At 38.2% G+C, this 17,336-nt stretch overlaps 1 protein-coding gene across 9 annotated transcripts in view; it reads left to right on the top strand.

Annotated features, from left to right (window-relative positions):
• camk2d2 (calcium/calmodulin-dependent protein kinase (CaM kinase) II delta 2) overlaps nucleotides 1–17,336 on the top strand; it is a 144,972-nt gene that overhangs the window by 109,030 nt on the left and 18,606 nt on the right. For all 9 annotated transcript variants that reach the window (XM_061977010.1, XM_061977003.1, XM_061977001.1 and 6 more), the window contains 2 exons: nucleotides 10,584–10,628; nucleotides 16,500–16,548. In XM_061977010.1, coding sequence (XP_061832994.1) covers nucleotides 10,584–10,628; nucleotides 16,500–16,548 — 94 coding nt within the window. The remainder of the gene's footprint in view (nucleotides 1–10,583; nucleotides 10,629–16,499; nucleotides 16,549–17,336) is intronic.

The raw sequence follows: 17,336 nt of genomic DNA, 5'->3' as shown, positions 1-17,336 counted from the left end.
GACTCAAACGAGCGTCTTTTCGCGTCTTTCTCGCCAATATAGTTTCCATACATTAGCCGCAGATATGAACGTTGTGAAATTAGTTATTCAGAAATATTCTGTAAATGTTTACATACATACATTAATTGTTTCCAAATGGTGTCTGTAACAAGGCAGTAAAACGGCTCATCAAACAAAATTTCAGTCATGGTCATGGACCCACTAGCTCTCCAATCAGCTAAATGGTGATGTTTTGGTGAATTAATCACAATCCTCACTCAGGGTTTCCAAAATGTGACGGAAACGAGCGTCTTTTCGCGTCTTTCTCGCCATCACCGGGTATAATTTGGATGTCAAAGTTGAGTATTTACTCCGAAAATGTAACATTTTAGTCTTCTAATATAATATGTGCAAATAAGTGCACACATAGTTTCCATAAAAACACACATCTCAGTTTTTGGGCTGTCTTTAAACGAACTCCAGCCGAGCGTGATCCCGCTACAACGTCAACAAACAGAATGTAGGCCACTAGTGAGTTGCCGGTTATAAATGTGCAGCCTTTACTTCAGAAGCACCTCACCTTTGTCCCGGAAGAATGCCTCCCGTGTCCTTTACCTCTCATGTACCCACGCCGTGGACGAGGCATGTTCAGATGGTGTGTGAGGACTCTGTGCGCTCTCCTGGGCTCTGCATGACGTCAAAGACTCTCCATCACGCATGAACACCACCATCTTTTTCTTGCTCTCTATTATACTCTCTCTCTCTCTCTATGTGTGTGTTTTAAAGGTACACACACACACGATGATGTAATAATCTGGTGCAATCTGGGTGAATGAAAGAAAGGGAGGGATTGTACAAGAGACATTTACCGTAATTTCCAGACTATAATATAAGGCGCACCCACAAAATTTTAGAAGAAAACATTTATTTTCCATGTATAAGCCGCACCCGGACTATAAGTCGCAGATATATATATGTTGTGAAATGAGTTATTTACACAGAAATATTGTGTAAATACCTTAATAGTTTCCAAACGGTGTCTGTAACAAGGCAGTAAAACGGCGAATCAAACAAAACAGAAGTCATCGTCATGGACCCGCTAGCGGCACGAGCTAGAAGTAATCACAATCCTCACGCATTGGTTTTGAAAATGTGACGGAATGTTGTCATGATTCAATGACAGCTAATGCTAACTAACCAAATCGCTATTATTTGCCAACAACACCCACATGTTACATACGTCCATATCGTATTTTTCGGACTATAGAGCACAGGTTTATAAGCTGCACCCACGAAAATTTAGAAGAAGGAAAAAATGTTTCCATATATAAGCTGCACCGGACTTACACAGAAATATTGTGTAAATACCTTAATAGTTTCCAAACGGTGTCTGTAACAAGGCATTAAAACAGCTGATCAAACAAAACAGAAGTCATCGTCATGGACCTGCTAGCGGCGCAAGCTAGAATTAATCACAATCCTCACGCATTGGTTTTGAAAATGTGACGGAATGTTGTCATGATTCAATGACAGCTAATGCTACCTATCCAAATCGTTATTATTTGCCAACAACACCCACGTGTTACGTACGTCCATATCGCATTTTCCGGACTATAGAGCACCGGTTTATAAGCAGCACCCACAAAATTTTAGAAGAAAAAAATATGTTTCCATATATAAGCCGCACCGGACTATAGGTCGCAGATATATATGTTGTGAAATGAGTTATTTACACAGAAATATTCTGTAAATACCTCAATTGTTTCCAAATGGTGTCTGTAACAAGGCAGTAAAACGGCTGATCAAACAAAACAGAAGTTAGCGCCATTGACCCGCTAGTGGTGCGAGCTAGAATTAATCACAATCCTCAGGCAGGGTTCCGAAAATGTGACGGAGACGGGCGTCTTTTCGTGTCTTTGTCGCCATCTCCGGGTATAAGTTGGATGTCAAAGTTGAGCACGCATACAAAAACAGTCCAAGAGAAGCAACGGACAATTTGCTGCCATGTTTGTTGTCATGGTTCAATGACAGCTAATGCTAACTATCCAAATCGCTATTATTTGCCAACAACACCCACGTGTTACGTACGTCCATATCGTATTTTCCGGACTATAGAGCACCGATTTATAAGCAACACCCACAAAATCTTAGAAGAAAAAAAATATTTTCCATGTATAAACCGCACCCGGACTATAAGTCGCAGATATATACATTGTGAAATGAGTTATTTACACAGAAATATTGTGTAAATACCTTAATAGTTTCCAAACGGTGTCTGTAACAAGGCAGTAAAATGGCAAAATTAAACAAAACAGAAGTCATCGTCATGGACCCGCTAGCGGCGCGAGCTAGAATTAATCACAATCCTCACGCATTGGTTTCGAAAATGTGACGGAATGTTGTCATGATTCAATGACAGCTAATGCTAACTATCCAAATCGCTATTATTTACCAACAACACCCACGTGTTAAGTACGTCCATATCGTATTTTGCGGACTATAGAGCACTGGTTTATAAGCTGAACCCACGAAAATTTAGAAGAAAGAAAACGTTTTTCCATATATAAGCTGCTCCGGACTTACACAGAAATATTGTGTAAATACCTCAATTGTTTCCAAATGGTGTCTGTAACAAGGCAGTAAAACGGCTGATCAAACAAAACAGAAGTTAGCGCCATTGACCCGCTAGTGGTGCGAGCTAGAATTAATCACAATCCTCAGGCAGGGTTCCGAAAATGTGACGGAGACGGGCGTCTTTTCGTGTCTTTGTCGCCATCTCCGGGTATAAGTTGGATGTCAAAGTTGAGCACGCATACAAAAACAGTCCAAGAGAAGCAACGGACAATTTGCTGCCATGTTTGTTGTCATGGTTCAATGACAGCTAATGCTAACTATCCAAATCGCTATTATTTGCCAACAACACCCACGTGTTACGTACGTCCATATCGTATTTTCCGGACTATAGAGCACCGATTTATAAGCAACACCCACAAAATCTTAGAAGAAAAAAAATATTTTCCATGTATAAACCGCACCCGGACTATAAGTCGCAGATATATACATTGTGAAATGAGTTATTTACACAGAAATATTGTGTAAATACCTTAATAGTTTCCAAACGGTGTCTGTAACAAGGCAGTAAAACGGCGAATCAAACAAAACAGAAGTCATCGTCATGGACCCGCTAGCGGCGCGAGCCAGAATTAATCACAATCCTCACACATTGGTTTCGAAAATGTGACGGAATGTTGTCATGATTCAATGACAGCTAATGCTAACTATCCAAATCGCTATTATTTGCCAACAACACCCACGTGTTACGTACGTCCATATTGTATTTTTCGGACTATAGAGCACGGGGTTATAAGCTGCACCCACGAAAATTTAGAAGAAAGAAAAAATGTTTCCATATATAAGCCGCACCGGACTGTAAGTCACAGATATATATGTTGTGAAATTAGTTATTTACACAGAAATATTGTGTAAATACCTTAATTGTTTCCAAACAGTGTCTGTAACAAGGCAGTAAAACGGCTGTTTAAACAAAACAGAAGTCATCACTATGGACCCGCTAGCGGCGCAAGCTAGAATTAATCACAATCCTTACGCAGGGTTTTGAAAATGTGACGGAAACGAGCGTCTTTTCGTGTCTTTGTCGCCATCTCCAGGTATAAGTTGGATGTCAAAGTTGAGCACACATACAAAAACAGTCCAAGAGAAGCAACGGACAATTTGCTGCCATGTTTGTTGTCATGGTTCAATGACAGCTAATGCTAACTATCCAAATCGCTATCATTTGCTAACAACACGGACGTTTTACATACGTCCATATCGCATTTTCCGGACTATAGAGCACGGGTTTATAAGCTGCACCCACAAAATTTTAGAAGAAAAAAAATATGTTTCCATATATAAGCCGCACCCGACTATAGGTCGCAGATATATATGTTGTGAAATGAGTTAATTACACAGAAATATTGTGTAAATACCTTAATTGTTTCCAAACGGTGTCTGTAACAAGGCAGTAAAACAGATGATCAAACAAAACAGAAGTCATCACCATGGACCCGCTAGCGGCGCGAGCTAGAATTAATCACAATCCTTACGCAGGGTTTTGAAAATGTGACGCAAACAAGCGTCTTTTCGTGTCTTTGTCACCATCTCCGGGTATAAGTTGGATGTCAAAGTTGAGCACGCATACAAAAACAGTCCAAGAGAAGCAACAGACAATTTGCCGCCATTTTGTTGTCATGGTTCAATGACACCTAATGCTAACTATCCAAATCGCTATTATTTGCTAACAACACCCACGTGTTACATACGTCCATATCGTATTTTCCGGACTATAGAGCACCGATTTATAAGCAACACCCACAAAATTTTAGAAGAAAACATTTATTTTCCATGTATAAGCCGCACCCGGACTATAAGTCGCAGATATATATGTTGTGAAATGAGTTATTTACACAGAAATATTGTGTAAATACCTTAATAGTTTCCAAACGGTGTCTGTAACAAGGCAGTAAAACGGCGAATCAAACAAAACAGAAGTCATCGTCATGGACCTGCTAGCGGCGCAAGCTAGAATTAATCACAATCCTCACGCATTGGTTTTGAAAATGTGACGGAATGTTGTCATGATTCAATGACAGCTAATGCTAACTATCCAAATCGTTATTATTTGCCAACAACACCCACGTGTTACGTACGTCCATATCGCATTTTCCGGACTATAGAGCACCGGTTTATAAGCAGCACCCACAAAATTTTAGAAGAAAAAAATATGTTTCCATATATAAGCCGCACCGGACTATAGGTCGCAGATATATATGTTGTGAAATGAGTTATTTACACAGAAATATTCTGTAAATACCTCAATTGTTTCCAAATGGTGTCTGTAACAAGGCAGTAAAACGGCTGATCAAACAAAACAGAAGTTAGCGCCATTGACCCGCTAGCGGCGCGAGCTAGAATTAATCACAATCCTTACGCAGGGTTTTGAAAATGTGACGCAAACAAGCGTCTTTTCGTGTCTTTGTCACCATCTCCGGGTATAAGTTGGATGTCAAAGTTGAGCACGCATACAAAAACAGTCCAAGAGAAGAAACAGACAATTTGCCGCCGTTTTGTTGTCATGGTTCAATGACACCTAATGCTAACTATCCAAATCGCTATTATTTGCTAACAACACCCACGTGTTACATACGTCCATATCGTATTTTCCGGACTATAGAGCACCAATTTATAAGCAACACCCACAAAATTTTAGAAGAAAAAAAATATTTTCCATGTATAAACCGCACCCGGACTATAAGTCGCAGATATATATGTTGTGAAATGAGTTATTTACACAGAAATATTGTGTAAATACCTTAATAGTTTCCAAACGGTGTCTGTAACAAGGCAGTAAAACGGCGAATCAAACAAAACGAAGTCATCGTCATGGACCCGCTAGCGGCGCGAGCTAGAATTAATCACAATTTTCACGCATTGGTTTCGAAAATGTGACGGAATGTTGTCACGATTCAATGACAGCTAATGCTAACTATCCAAATCGCTATTATTTGCCAACAACACCCACGTGTTAAGTACGTCCATATCGTATTTTTCGGACTATAGAGCACGGGGTTATAAGCTGCACCCACGAAAATTTAAAAGAAAAAAATATGTTTCCATATATAAGCCGCACCGGACTATAGGTCGCAGATATATATGTTGTGAAATGAGTTATTTACACAGAAATATTCTGTAAATACCTCAATTGTTTCCAAATGGTGTCTGTAACAAGGCAGTAAAACGGCTGATCAAACAAAACAGAAGTTAGCGCCATTGACCCGCTAGTGGCGCGAGCTAGAATTAATCACAATCCTCAGGCAGGGTTCCGAAAATGTGACGGAGACGGGCGTCTTTTCGTGTCTTTGTCGCCATCTCCGGGTATAAGTTGGATGTCAAGGTTGAGCACGCATACAAAAACAGTCCAAGAGAAGCAACGGACAATTTGCTGCCATGTTTGTTGTCATGGTTCAATGACAGCTAATGCTAACTATCCAAATCGCTATTATTTGCCAACAACACCCACGTGTTACGTACGTCCATATCGTATTTTCCGGACTATAGAGCACCGATTTATAAGCAACACCCACAAAATCTTAGAAGAAAAAAAATATTTTCCATGTATAAACCGCACCCGGACTATAAGTCGCAGATATATACATTGTGAAATGAGTTATTTACACAGAAATATTGTGTAAATACCTTAATAGTTTCCAAATGGTGTCTGTAACAAGGCAGTAAAATGGAAAAATCAAACAAAACAGAAGTCATCGTCATGGACCCGCTAGCGGCGCGAGCTAGAATTAATCACAATCCTCACGCATTGGTTTCGAAAATGTGACGGAATGTTGTCATGATTCAATGACAGCTAATGCTAACTATCCAAATCGCTATTATTTGCCAACAACACCCACGTGTTACGTACGTCCATATCGTATTTTTCGGACTATAGAGCACGGGGTTATAAGCTGCACCCACGAAAATTTAGAAGAAAGAAAACATTTTTCCATATATAAGCCGCACCGGACTTACACAGAAATATTGTGTAAATACCTTAATAGTTTCCAAACGGTGTCTGTAACAAGGCAGTAAAACGGCGAATCAAACAAAACAGAAGTCATCGTCATGGACCCGCTAGCGGCGCGAGCTAGAATTAATCACAATCCTCACGCATTGGTTTCGAAAATGTGACGGAATGTTGTCATGATTCAATGACAGCTAATGCTAACTATCCAAATCGCTATTATTTGCCAACAACACCCACGTGTTACGTACATCCATATCGTATTTTTCAGACTATAGAGCACGGGGTTATAAGCTGCACCCACGAAAATTTAGAAGAAAGAAAAAATGTTTCCATATATAAGCCGCACCGGACTGTAAGTCACAGATATATATGTTGTGAAATTAGTTATTTACACAGAAATATTGTGTAAATACCTTAATTGTTTCCAAACAGTGTCTGTAACAAGGCAGTAAAACGGCTGTTTAAACAAAACAGAAGTCATCACTATGGACCCGCTAGCGGCGCAAGCTAGAATTAATCACAATCCTTACGCAGGGTTTTGAAAATGTGACGGAAACGAGCGTCTTTTCGTGTCTTTGTCGCCATCTCCAGGTATACGTTGGATGTCAAAGTTGAGCACGCATACAAAAACAGTCCAAGAGAAGCAACGGACAATTTGCTGCCATGTTTGTTGTCATGGTTCAATGACAGCTAATGCTAACTATCCAAATCGCTATCATTTGCTAACAACACGGACGTTTTACATACGTCCATATCGCATTTTCCGGACTATAGAGCACGGGTTTATAAGCTGCACCCACAAAATTTTAGAAGAAAAAAAATATGTTTCCATATATAAGCCGCACCCGACTATAGGTCGCAGATATATATGTTGTGAAATGAGTTATTTACACAGAAATATTGTGTAAATACCTTAATTGTTTCCAAACGGTGTCTGTAACAAGGCAGTAAAACAGATGATCAAACAAAACAGAAGTCATCACCATGGACCCGCTAGCGGCGCGAGCTAGAATTAATCACAATCCTTACGCAGGGTTTTGAAAATGTGACGCAAACAAGCGTCTTTTCGTGTCTTTGTCACCATCTCCGGGTATAAGTTGGATGTCAAAGTTGAGCACGCATACAAAAACAGTCCAAGAGAAGAAACAGACAATTTGCCGCCATTTTGTTGTCATGGTTCAATGACACCTAATGCTAACTATCCAAATCGCTATTATTTGCTAACAACACCCACGTGTTACATACGTCCATATCGTATTTTCCGGACTATAGAGCACCGATTTATAAGCAACACCCACAAAATTTTAGAAGAAAAAAAATATTTTCCATGTATAAACCGCACCCGGACTATAAGTCGCAGATATATATGTTGTGAAATGAGTTATTTACACAGAAATATTGTGTAAATACCTTAATAGTTTCCAAACGGTGTCTGTAACAAGGCAGTAAAACGGCGAATCAAACAAAACGAAGTCATCGTCATGGACCCGCTAGCGGCGCGAGCTAGAATTAATCACAATTTTCACGCATTGGTTTCGAAAATGTGACGGAATGTTGTCACGATTCAATGACAGCTAATGCTAACTATCCAAATCGCTATTATTTGCCAACAACACCCACGTGTTAAGTACGTCCATATCGTATTTTTCGGACTATAGAGCACGGGGTTATAAGCTGCACCCACGAAAATTTAAAAGAAAAAAATATGTTTCCATATATAAGCCGCACCGGACTATAGGTCGCAGATATATATGTTGTGAAATGAGTTATTTACACAGAAATATTCTGTAAATACCTCAATTGTTTCCAAATGGTGTCTGTAACAAGGCAGTAAAACGGCTGATCAAACAAAACAGAAGTTAGCGCCATTGACCCGCTAGTGGCGCGAGCTAGAATTAATCACAATCCTCAGGCAGGGTTCCGAAAATGTGACGGAGACGGGCGTCTTTTCGTGTCTTTGTCGCCATCTCCGGGTATAAGTTGGATGTCAAGGTTGAGCACGTATACAAAAACAGTCCAAGAGAAGCAACGGACAATTTGCTGCCATTTTGTTGTCATGGTTCAATGACACCTAATGCTAACTATCCAAATCGCTATTATTTGCTAACAACACCCACATGTTACATACATCCATATCGTATTTTCCGGACTATAGAGCACCGATTTATAAGCAACACCCACAAAATTTTAGAAGAAAATAAATCTTTGCCATATATAAGCCGCACCCGACTATAAGTCGCAGATATATATGTTGTGAAATGAGTTATTTACACAGAAATATTCTGTAAATACCTTAATTGTTTCCAAACGGTGTCTGTAACAAGGCAGTAAAACGGCTGATCAAACAAAACAGAAGTCATCGCCATGGACTTGCTAGCGGCGCAATCTAGAATTAATCGCAATCCTCACGCATTGGTTTCGAAAATGTGACAGAATGTTGTCATGATTCAATGACAGCTAATGCTAACTATCCAAATCGCTATTATTTGCCAACAACACCCACGTGTTACGTACGTCCATATCGTATTTTCCGGACTATAGAGCACCGTTTTATAAGCTGCACCCACTAAATTTTAGAAGAAGAAAATATGTTTCCATATATAAGCCGCACCGGACTATAGGTCGCAGATATATATGTTGTGAAATGAGTTATTTACACAGAAATATTGGGTAAATACCTTAATTGTTTCCAAACGGTGTGGTGTCTGTAACAAGGCAGTAAAACAGATAAAAAACAAAACAGAAGTCATCGCCATGGACCCGCTAGATGCGCAAGCTAGAATTAATCGCATTCCTCATGCTGGGTTCCGAAAATGTGACGGAAACGAGCGTCTTTTCGTGTCTTTGTCGCCATCTCCAGGTATAAGTTGGATGTCAAAGTTGAGCACGCATACAGAAACAGTCCAAGAGAAGCAACGGACAATTTGCTGCCATGTTTGTTGTCATGGTTCAATGACAGCTAATGCTAACTATCCAAATCGCTATTATTTGCCAACAACACCCACGTGTTATGTACGTCCATATCGTATTTTCCGGACTATAGAGCACGGGTTTATAAGCTGCACCCACGAAAAATTAGAAGAAGAAAAATATTTTCCATGTAAGTCGCAGATATATACTGTACGTTGTGAAATTAGTTATTTACACAGAAATATTCTGTAAATGTTTATTTACATACCAAACGGTGTCTGTAACAAGTCAGTAAAACGGATGATCAAACAAAACAGAAGTCATCGTCATGGACACGCTAGCTGCGCAAGCTAGCTCTCCAATCAGCTAAACAGACTCAATAACTCCACGGTGACGTTTTGGTGATTTTACTGAGGAATTTGTGAAAGTGAAACAATACAAAAATAATGGCATTGTAAGTTAATAATACTAACACAGACACTCGTAAATGTATATTAGCTCATGCTAGTGCCGCTAGCTTGATCACAATACAGTAGCACGTATAAATATGCATGAAAACAGTCCTATAGACAACATAAGTAAGAATTGTTTTAGTTATATTGTAAAACTTACAAAACGTTTCTTGGAGTGATGAATGCAGCATCCATACGAGTTGAAACGCTATGAACGGCTAGAATACGGATGCATGTACCTCCGGGAGAAAGCTCGGTCTGAACAGATGGACAATGCAAACTCGTCCAGAAAATGGCGCGACGGCACAAACAATAACACACCTTTTCAGTGTCTTTGTTTTTTGTTTTTTTTACTGTTTTTTTTTATTATTTTATTTTATTATTTTATTTTATTTTATTTCATTTTTTAAATCTATTTTTTATTTTTATTTTTTTATTTTATTTTATTTTATTTTTATTTTATTTTTATTTTTTTTAACTGTTTGCATTAATGACAAATCCATGAAATGCACCGTTGTTATAAGCCGCGGGGTTCAAAGCATTGCAAAAAAGTAGCGGCTTGTAGTCTGGAATTTACGGTACATTTGCTCCATGTAAACTTTCAGTATTTGTCATGGCGATGATGTCACCGGACTTACGTGATCTTGCGTGTTCTTTCTCAGGAACCCCAGACAACGGTGATCCACAACCCCGTGGATGGAAACAAGGTATTTAGGTGCATGTTTTTTTTTCTATTCACATACACAACTACCTCTACTCTTCTATGCGGTTCTTCAAGACAGTCTTTCTTAACCATAGGGTCGGTGGCCCATTGTTGGTCCGCCAAAAAAACATCTGTTTCCTAGCGGTAATACACTTTTCCTCCACTTGTGGCAGTAATGACAATATCCAACAAACAGAAGAAGTCTGGAGCTAATGTCATAGAGAAGTTTCTTTAGCGCAAAAAATATGACTAAAGTGGTGAAGCTGTGTTTTCATTTGCACTTGAATTTTTTAACAGTTTATTTTGGAAACATATTCATTATTAATTTAGTTTGTTTATTTTAGCAGAACATAATTGTATTCACGAGTCCCTTCTTATGCAGTATTATTTGTTTAGGACTCACTTTTCTAATCAGCCTAATGTTTACGTGTTAAATAAACAATCTTTGTGCTTTCATGTCATTTGACAATGTTGTAAACTGCAAGTAGGTTAGATATAAATACTGATTAAAATCAAAAAGTAAGATTACTATTTTAGTGGTAAAATTTAAGGCTGCAGCTAACGATTATTTTTTTATCAATTAATCTATAGATTATTTTTCGATTAATCGGTTAATCTATAGATTTTTTTTCCGATTAATCTATAGATTATTTTTCATTTTACCGATTATTTTTTTTATTTAAAATGAAGATGAAAAAATAAATGTAGGCCAGTTTTTTCAAAAGGCATGGCTTTTATTTACAAAAAAAAAAGTATGGCCACTCAGTCAACATTGACAACAACATGACAAAATATTCTGTAACAATGTAAACATTTAAAACTTTTAACATTTAACAAAATTAAAAGTAGCTTATTTGCTTTTTAATGTGCAAATATAAAAGTAAACATCCAGTGCAAATCTTAATATATTGCAATAGTATAAGCATTTCAAAAGTAAAAGTATTGTGCAAAAATAAAGATAAACATCCAATACAAAAAAGTGCAAAACGAAATATTCTGTAACAGTGTAAACATTTCAACAAAAGTAAAAGTATTGCTTATTTTGCTTAATAACACAACAATGATAGTATGATTAAAGTGAAAGTTAATTGTTCGTTTGTACATAGTATATGTAACTGTTAATGTTGTAAAAGGTATTTGCACAACTAATTAACGATAGCGTTAAAGAGGAGCGTGTCTTTGTAAACACTGAACAGGCACGCCAAACGCGCCTCTCAGAGCGAAACAGTGTTTTAGTTTATGAATTTACAACGCAGATACAAATGACACATTCATGTTTTTGTGTAATGATGACAATGTATACTCACGTGGACGATTGACTAGTTGATGGTGATGGCAAGAACGCTGTCGGATGTTTTCTTTTCAAATGTTCCTTCATAGCCGTTGTGCTGCTATGATAGGCCATTTCCGCTCGACACAGTGTGCATACAACAACATTATTAGCAGAGGTGGGTAGAGTAGCCAGAAATTGTACTCAAGTAAGAGTACTCTTACTTTAGAGATTTATTACTCAAGTAAAAGTAAGGAGTAGTCACCCAAATATTTACTTGAGTAAAAGTAAAAAGTATGTTGGGAAAAAACTACTCAAGTACTGATAACTGATGAGTAACATGCACACACATATCATATATATATACATAAATCGTTTGTACATAGTATATGTAACTGTTAATGTTGTAAAAGGTATTTGCACAACTAATTAACGATAGCGTTAAAGAGGAGCGTGTCTTTGTAAACACTGAACAGGCACGCCAAACGCGCCTCTCAGAGCAAAACAGTGTTTTAGTTTATGAATTTACAACGCAGATACAAATGACACATTCATGTTTTTGTGTAATGATGACAATGTATACTCACGTGGACGATTGACTAGTTGATGGTGATGGCAAGAACGCTGTCGGATGTTTTCTTTTCAAATGTTCCTTCATAGCCGTTGTGCTGCTATGATAGGCCATTTCCGCTCGACACAGTGTGCATACAACAACATTATTAGCAGAGGTGGGTAGAGTAGCCAGAAATTGTACTCAAGTAAGAGTACTCTTACTTTAGAGATTTATTACTCAAGTAAAAGTAAGGAGTAGTCACCCAAATATTTACTTGAGTAAAAGTAAAAAGTATGTTGGGAAAAAACTACTCAAGTACTGATAACTGATGAGTAACATGCACACACATATCATATATATATACATACACACACACACACACACATATATATATATACATACACACACACACATATATATACACACATATATATATATACACACACACATATATATATATATACACATATATATATATACACATATATATATATATATATACTTACATTGATATATACAGTATGTAATTTATATTTATTTATTTTGCCGTTTTTGTTTACATGTTAAAGATGTTTTAATGAATATACAAGCATGTTTAACACATATAGATTCCTTTCTTTCATGAAGACAAGAATATAAGTTGGTGTATTACCTGATTCTGATGACTTGCATTGATTGTAATCAGACAGTAGTGATGGTAACGTCCACGTTTTCAAATGGAGGAGAAAAAAGTTCCTCCTTTCTGTCTAATACCACATGAAAGTGGTTGGTTTTTGGCATCTTATTTATCCACCTTCCATATTCGTTTTATACACTTTACTAGAAATACATTGGCGGCAAACTCCGTAGCTTGCTAGCTTGTTTGCGCTGGCTTTTGGAGACTCTTATTTTGAAAGCGCAGGCGCGATGGAGCGGCACTTTTATTGTGAAGACAGGAACTGTGCAGTCAGTCTTTAGGCTTTTGACGGGATGTACGGTTGAAATAAAAAAATGGTCTTTTTTCCTTCACACTTTTGATTGATTGATTGGAACTTGTATTAGTAGATTGCACAGTACAGTGCATATTCCGTACAATTGACCACTAAATGGTAACACCCCAATAAGTTTTTCAACTTGTTTAAGTCGGGTCATGTGACCCCTGGCTCTGTTTGATTGGTCCAACGTCACCAGTGACTGCATCTGATTGGTGGAACGAAGTGAAACGTCACCAGTAAGGCAGGCACTTTGAAGGTCTATCTGACAGACCAAAACAAACAAAGCGTGCATTAACAGATCAATAAAAATTAGTAGCGAGTAGCGAGCTGAATGTAGATAAAAGTAGCGGAGTAAAAGTAGCGTTTCTTCTTAGGCCGTTTATTGAAATACTCCCACACTTTTAACGACTTTTGACGTGCTTTTTTCCCCTTGCTCGCACCGCTCGCATCGTCTGCTTTGCACTCCGCCATGACGGTAGTGTGACGTAAATATGCGACGCGTCAACGCACAAAAACAGCGTCGACGTATTTACGTAACCGATGACGTCGACTACGTCGACACGTCGTTTCAGCCCTAGTAAAATTTGAGAGGGACCCGGGGCCCCTCTGTAGTGGAAAAGTTGGTGTGAAAGTTTCCCTCTGGTGTGGGTTCTCCTGGCCGACAGATCTTCGGGAGACCGGTAAATCGTTTGAATCAAGTCTTTTTATTCTCATGCAGCAATATATGTTTTTTCTTCTCAGTCTCGCGTCTCTCGCCCTCGCTGCAACTCCAATTCCCCTGTCTCTTTCCGGCTGCTGCTAATAAAGGCGACAGGTGATTAGATAACAAGGCCCACCTGGGCCATCTACTCACCTGTCGCTGTCTTCGAGGACGGTCCTTGCACACCCCGTCAAAAGTGGTAAAGGAATGGCTAAATCAGGCTAGAATGAAGGTTTTAGAATGGCCTTCCCAAAGTCCTGACTTTAATGTGTGGACAATGCTGAAGAAACAAGTCCATGTGCAGAAAACCAACAAATTTAGCTGAACTGCACCAATTTTTTCAAGAGGAGTGGTCAAAATTTCAACCGGAAGCTTGTGGATGGCTACCAAAAGTGCATTATTGCAGTGAAACTTGCCATTCCTTTACCACTTTTGAGGTGTGTTTGGGGTCATTGTCCTGTTGGAACACCCAACTGCGCCCAAGACCCAACCTCCGGGCTGATGATTTTAGCTTGTCCTGAAGAATTTGGAGGTAATCCTCCTTTTTCATTGTCCCATTTACTCTCTGTAAAGCACCAGTTCCATTGGCAGCAAAACAGGCCCAGAGCATAATACTACCACCACCATATGCTTGACGGTAGGATTGGTGTTCCCGGGATTAAAAAGCCTCACCTTGTCTCCTCCAAACATATTGCTGGGTATTGTGGCCAAACAGCTCCATTTTTGTTTCATCTGACATCACATGGACAAAGATGCGACCTTCTGGAGGAAAGCTCCGTGGTCAAGAGTTGTAGAAATGATTGTAAACTCAAGACAGCCATGACGTTATGTTCTTTACAAGAACTTTTGACCAGGACTGTAGATGTGCGTGGTCAAAATTGACTCTGGAAAATTGGGCTTGCACCCGTTTGAAAAGAAGAGGCGGCTGACTCTGATGACCACGATGTGAATGTCAATTTCACTGCTTTCATGTAGAAAGTGATGTCATTTGGATAGGCTCCAGCCCCCCCCAGGCGCCGCACATTTCCACATCAACATGTCATCTTTGCCGACAAAAAAAGGGCGTACGTCAGCTTGTTACATGAGGCCCCAGGTGTTCTACTCCTCACAATGACCTCATGGATACAATTAAACGTGTGAGTTCAGTCATTCAAAAGCACCTGGAGATAATTGCTGATTTAGCACAGCTGCCCACGCCGTCATCGTGACCAATTCACTACCGTGTTTCTAAAACGAGCGCACTTTTTAGCTTTATATGGTAGCCGAACGTTTTCCCCAAAGATAAAGTGTCTAAATAACTTTTTTTTTCCCCAGAGTTTTTGACTATTTATTATGTTTTGCCTACTTTTTCAATAAACGCCAAAGTGGCAGTGCAGTTCTGAATTGGATCTTTCCTTTCAGTCCTATTTGACCTGTCAACTTATTTTGTACTTTTTCATGCTCACTTTAGACATTATCTGCAATATGAACACATGACGTATTGGATTCAACTCAATTGTAGAAAAGCTGTCAAAATAGTCTTTTTGTTTATTGTTCATAAGTGATTTTTGATGGTAAATCCTGGAAAATATTTCATTTCTTAATATCTAATAGTAGTTTTCAAAACATGATCACTACTGCCTATAGTGTCTCTTGTTATATTATTATTTTACTGTTATATTTTTTATTCTCATTGTTGCTTTTTATTTTTATTCTTATTGTAATATTTTTCTATTTTGTTTCCATTTATTCCCCCATTATTTACTTTTTAAATTCGATCTCAATTCTGTACACTGCTGCTGGAATTTTAATTTTCCTGAGGGAACTCTCCTGAAGGAATCAATACAGTACTATCTATCTATCTATCTATCTATCTATCTATCTATCTATCTATCTATCTATCTATCTATCTAGTTATATTTGAACTGTGTTTTTGTTGGTTTTGTCTTTTTTTTTTTAATCATTTGTCACCGTTTATTGGTGGCGGTCCTTTATTTTGAATAACAATACGGCTAATACTTGGTTAATATTCAGGTCACGACATGTAAACGGAGCATTGTTGGCGCTTTTTGGGTGTTTTTAGAGGGCCTTATGGTTAGAGTAGTGCACTTATATTTGCTGCATTGTTAGCCACCTTTTACTTGCCATATTTTACGACTTAGAATGCATTAAAAAAAAAGAAAAACCGTGTTCTTGCCTTACATTAAAGAAGTGCAATTCCCCTTTAATAAAAAGTGCATGATATTCTGTGCAGCAGACAAAGAACCGCAGCAACTACATTAGTCTTCAATTCTAAAAAAGTGATATAGTAGGAAGTTTGTTTGTTGCCATGTGAGACCTGACACCAAGAAATCATTTGATTTTTTTCTGTCTGACATTTCCTTGTTGTTCTTGTGAAGGAGTCCATTGAGAGTGCCAACACCACCATAGAAGACGAGGACGTGAAAGGTAGGACAAGTCATTACTGGTTGCACTTTGTGGTTTTGGACCACACCAAACTTTCCATGGTGTGCTTTTTCCCAAGTCATGTTTTTGTTTCTGCCTGCTGGCCAACTTCCTTCTGATACCACTCCTCCTATTCTCATCTTCACGCGCATCCTTGATGCAATAAGTGCAAGAAGCTACCTGTTTTCCTTATGTTTTATCAAGAATCTATTTGTTATCCCTACGTTTTGTTGAGAATCTGTTTTCTTAACGTTTTGTTGAGAATCTATCTGTTTTCTTTGTTTTGTCGAGAATCTATCTGTTTTCTTTACGTTTTGTCGAGAATCTATCTTTTTTCCTTATGTTTTGTCAAGAATCTATCTGTTTTCTTTACGTTTTGTCGAGAATCTATCTTTTTTCCTTATGTTTTGTCAAGAATCTATCTGTTTTCTTTACGTTTTGTCGAGAATCTATCTTTTTTCCTTATGTTTTGTCAAGAATCTATCTGTTTTCTTTACATTTTGTTGAGAATCTAGCTGTTTTCCTTATGTTTTGTCGAGAATATTTCTGTTTTTCCTACATCTTGTTGAGAATCAATCTGTTTTCCTTATGTTTTGTCGAGAATCTATCTGTTTTTCTTATGTTTTGTCAAGAATCTATCTGTTTTTCTTATGTTTTGTCGATAATCTATCTGTTTTCTTTACATTTTGTTGAGAATCTAACTGTTTTCCCTATGTTTGGTCGAGAATCTATCTGTTTTCCTTATGTTTTGTGGAGAATATTTCTGTTTTCCATATGTCTTGTTAAGAATC

The sequence above is a fragment of the Nerophis lumbriciformis genome, linkage group LG16, assembly GCF_033978685.3.
Source record: "Nerophis lumbriciformis linkage group LG16, RoL_Nlum_v2.1, whole genome shotgun sequence".
Lineage (NCBI taxonomy): Eukaryota > Metazoa > Chordata > Actinopteri > Syngnathiformes > Syngnathidae > Nerophis > Nerophis lumbriciformis.
This window is presented reverse-complemented; position numbering and strand designations above follow the sequence as displayed.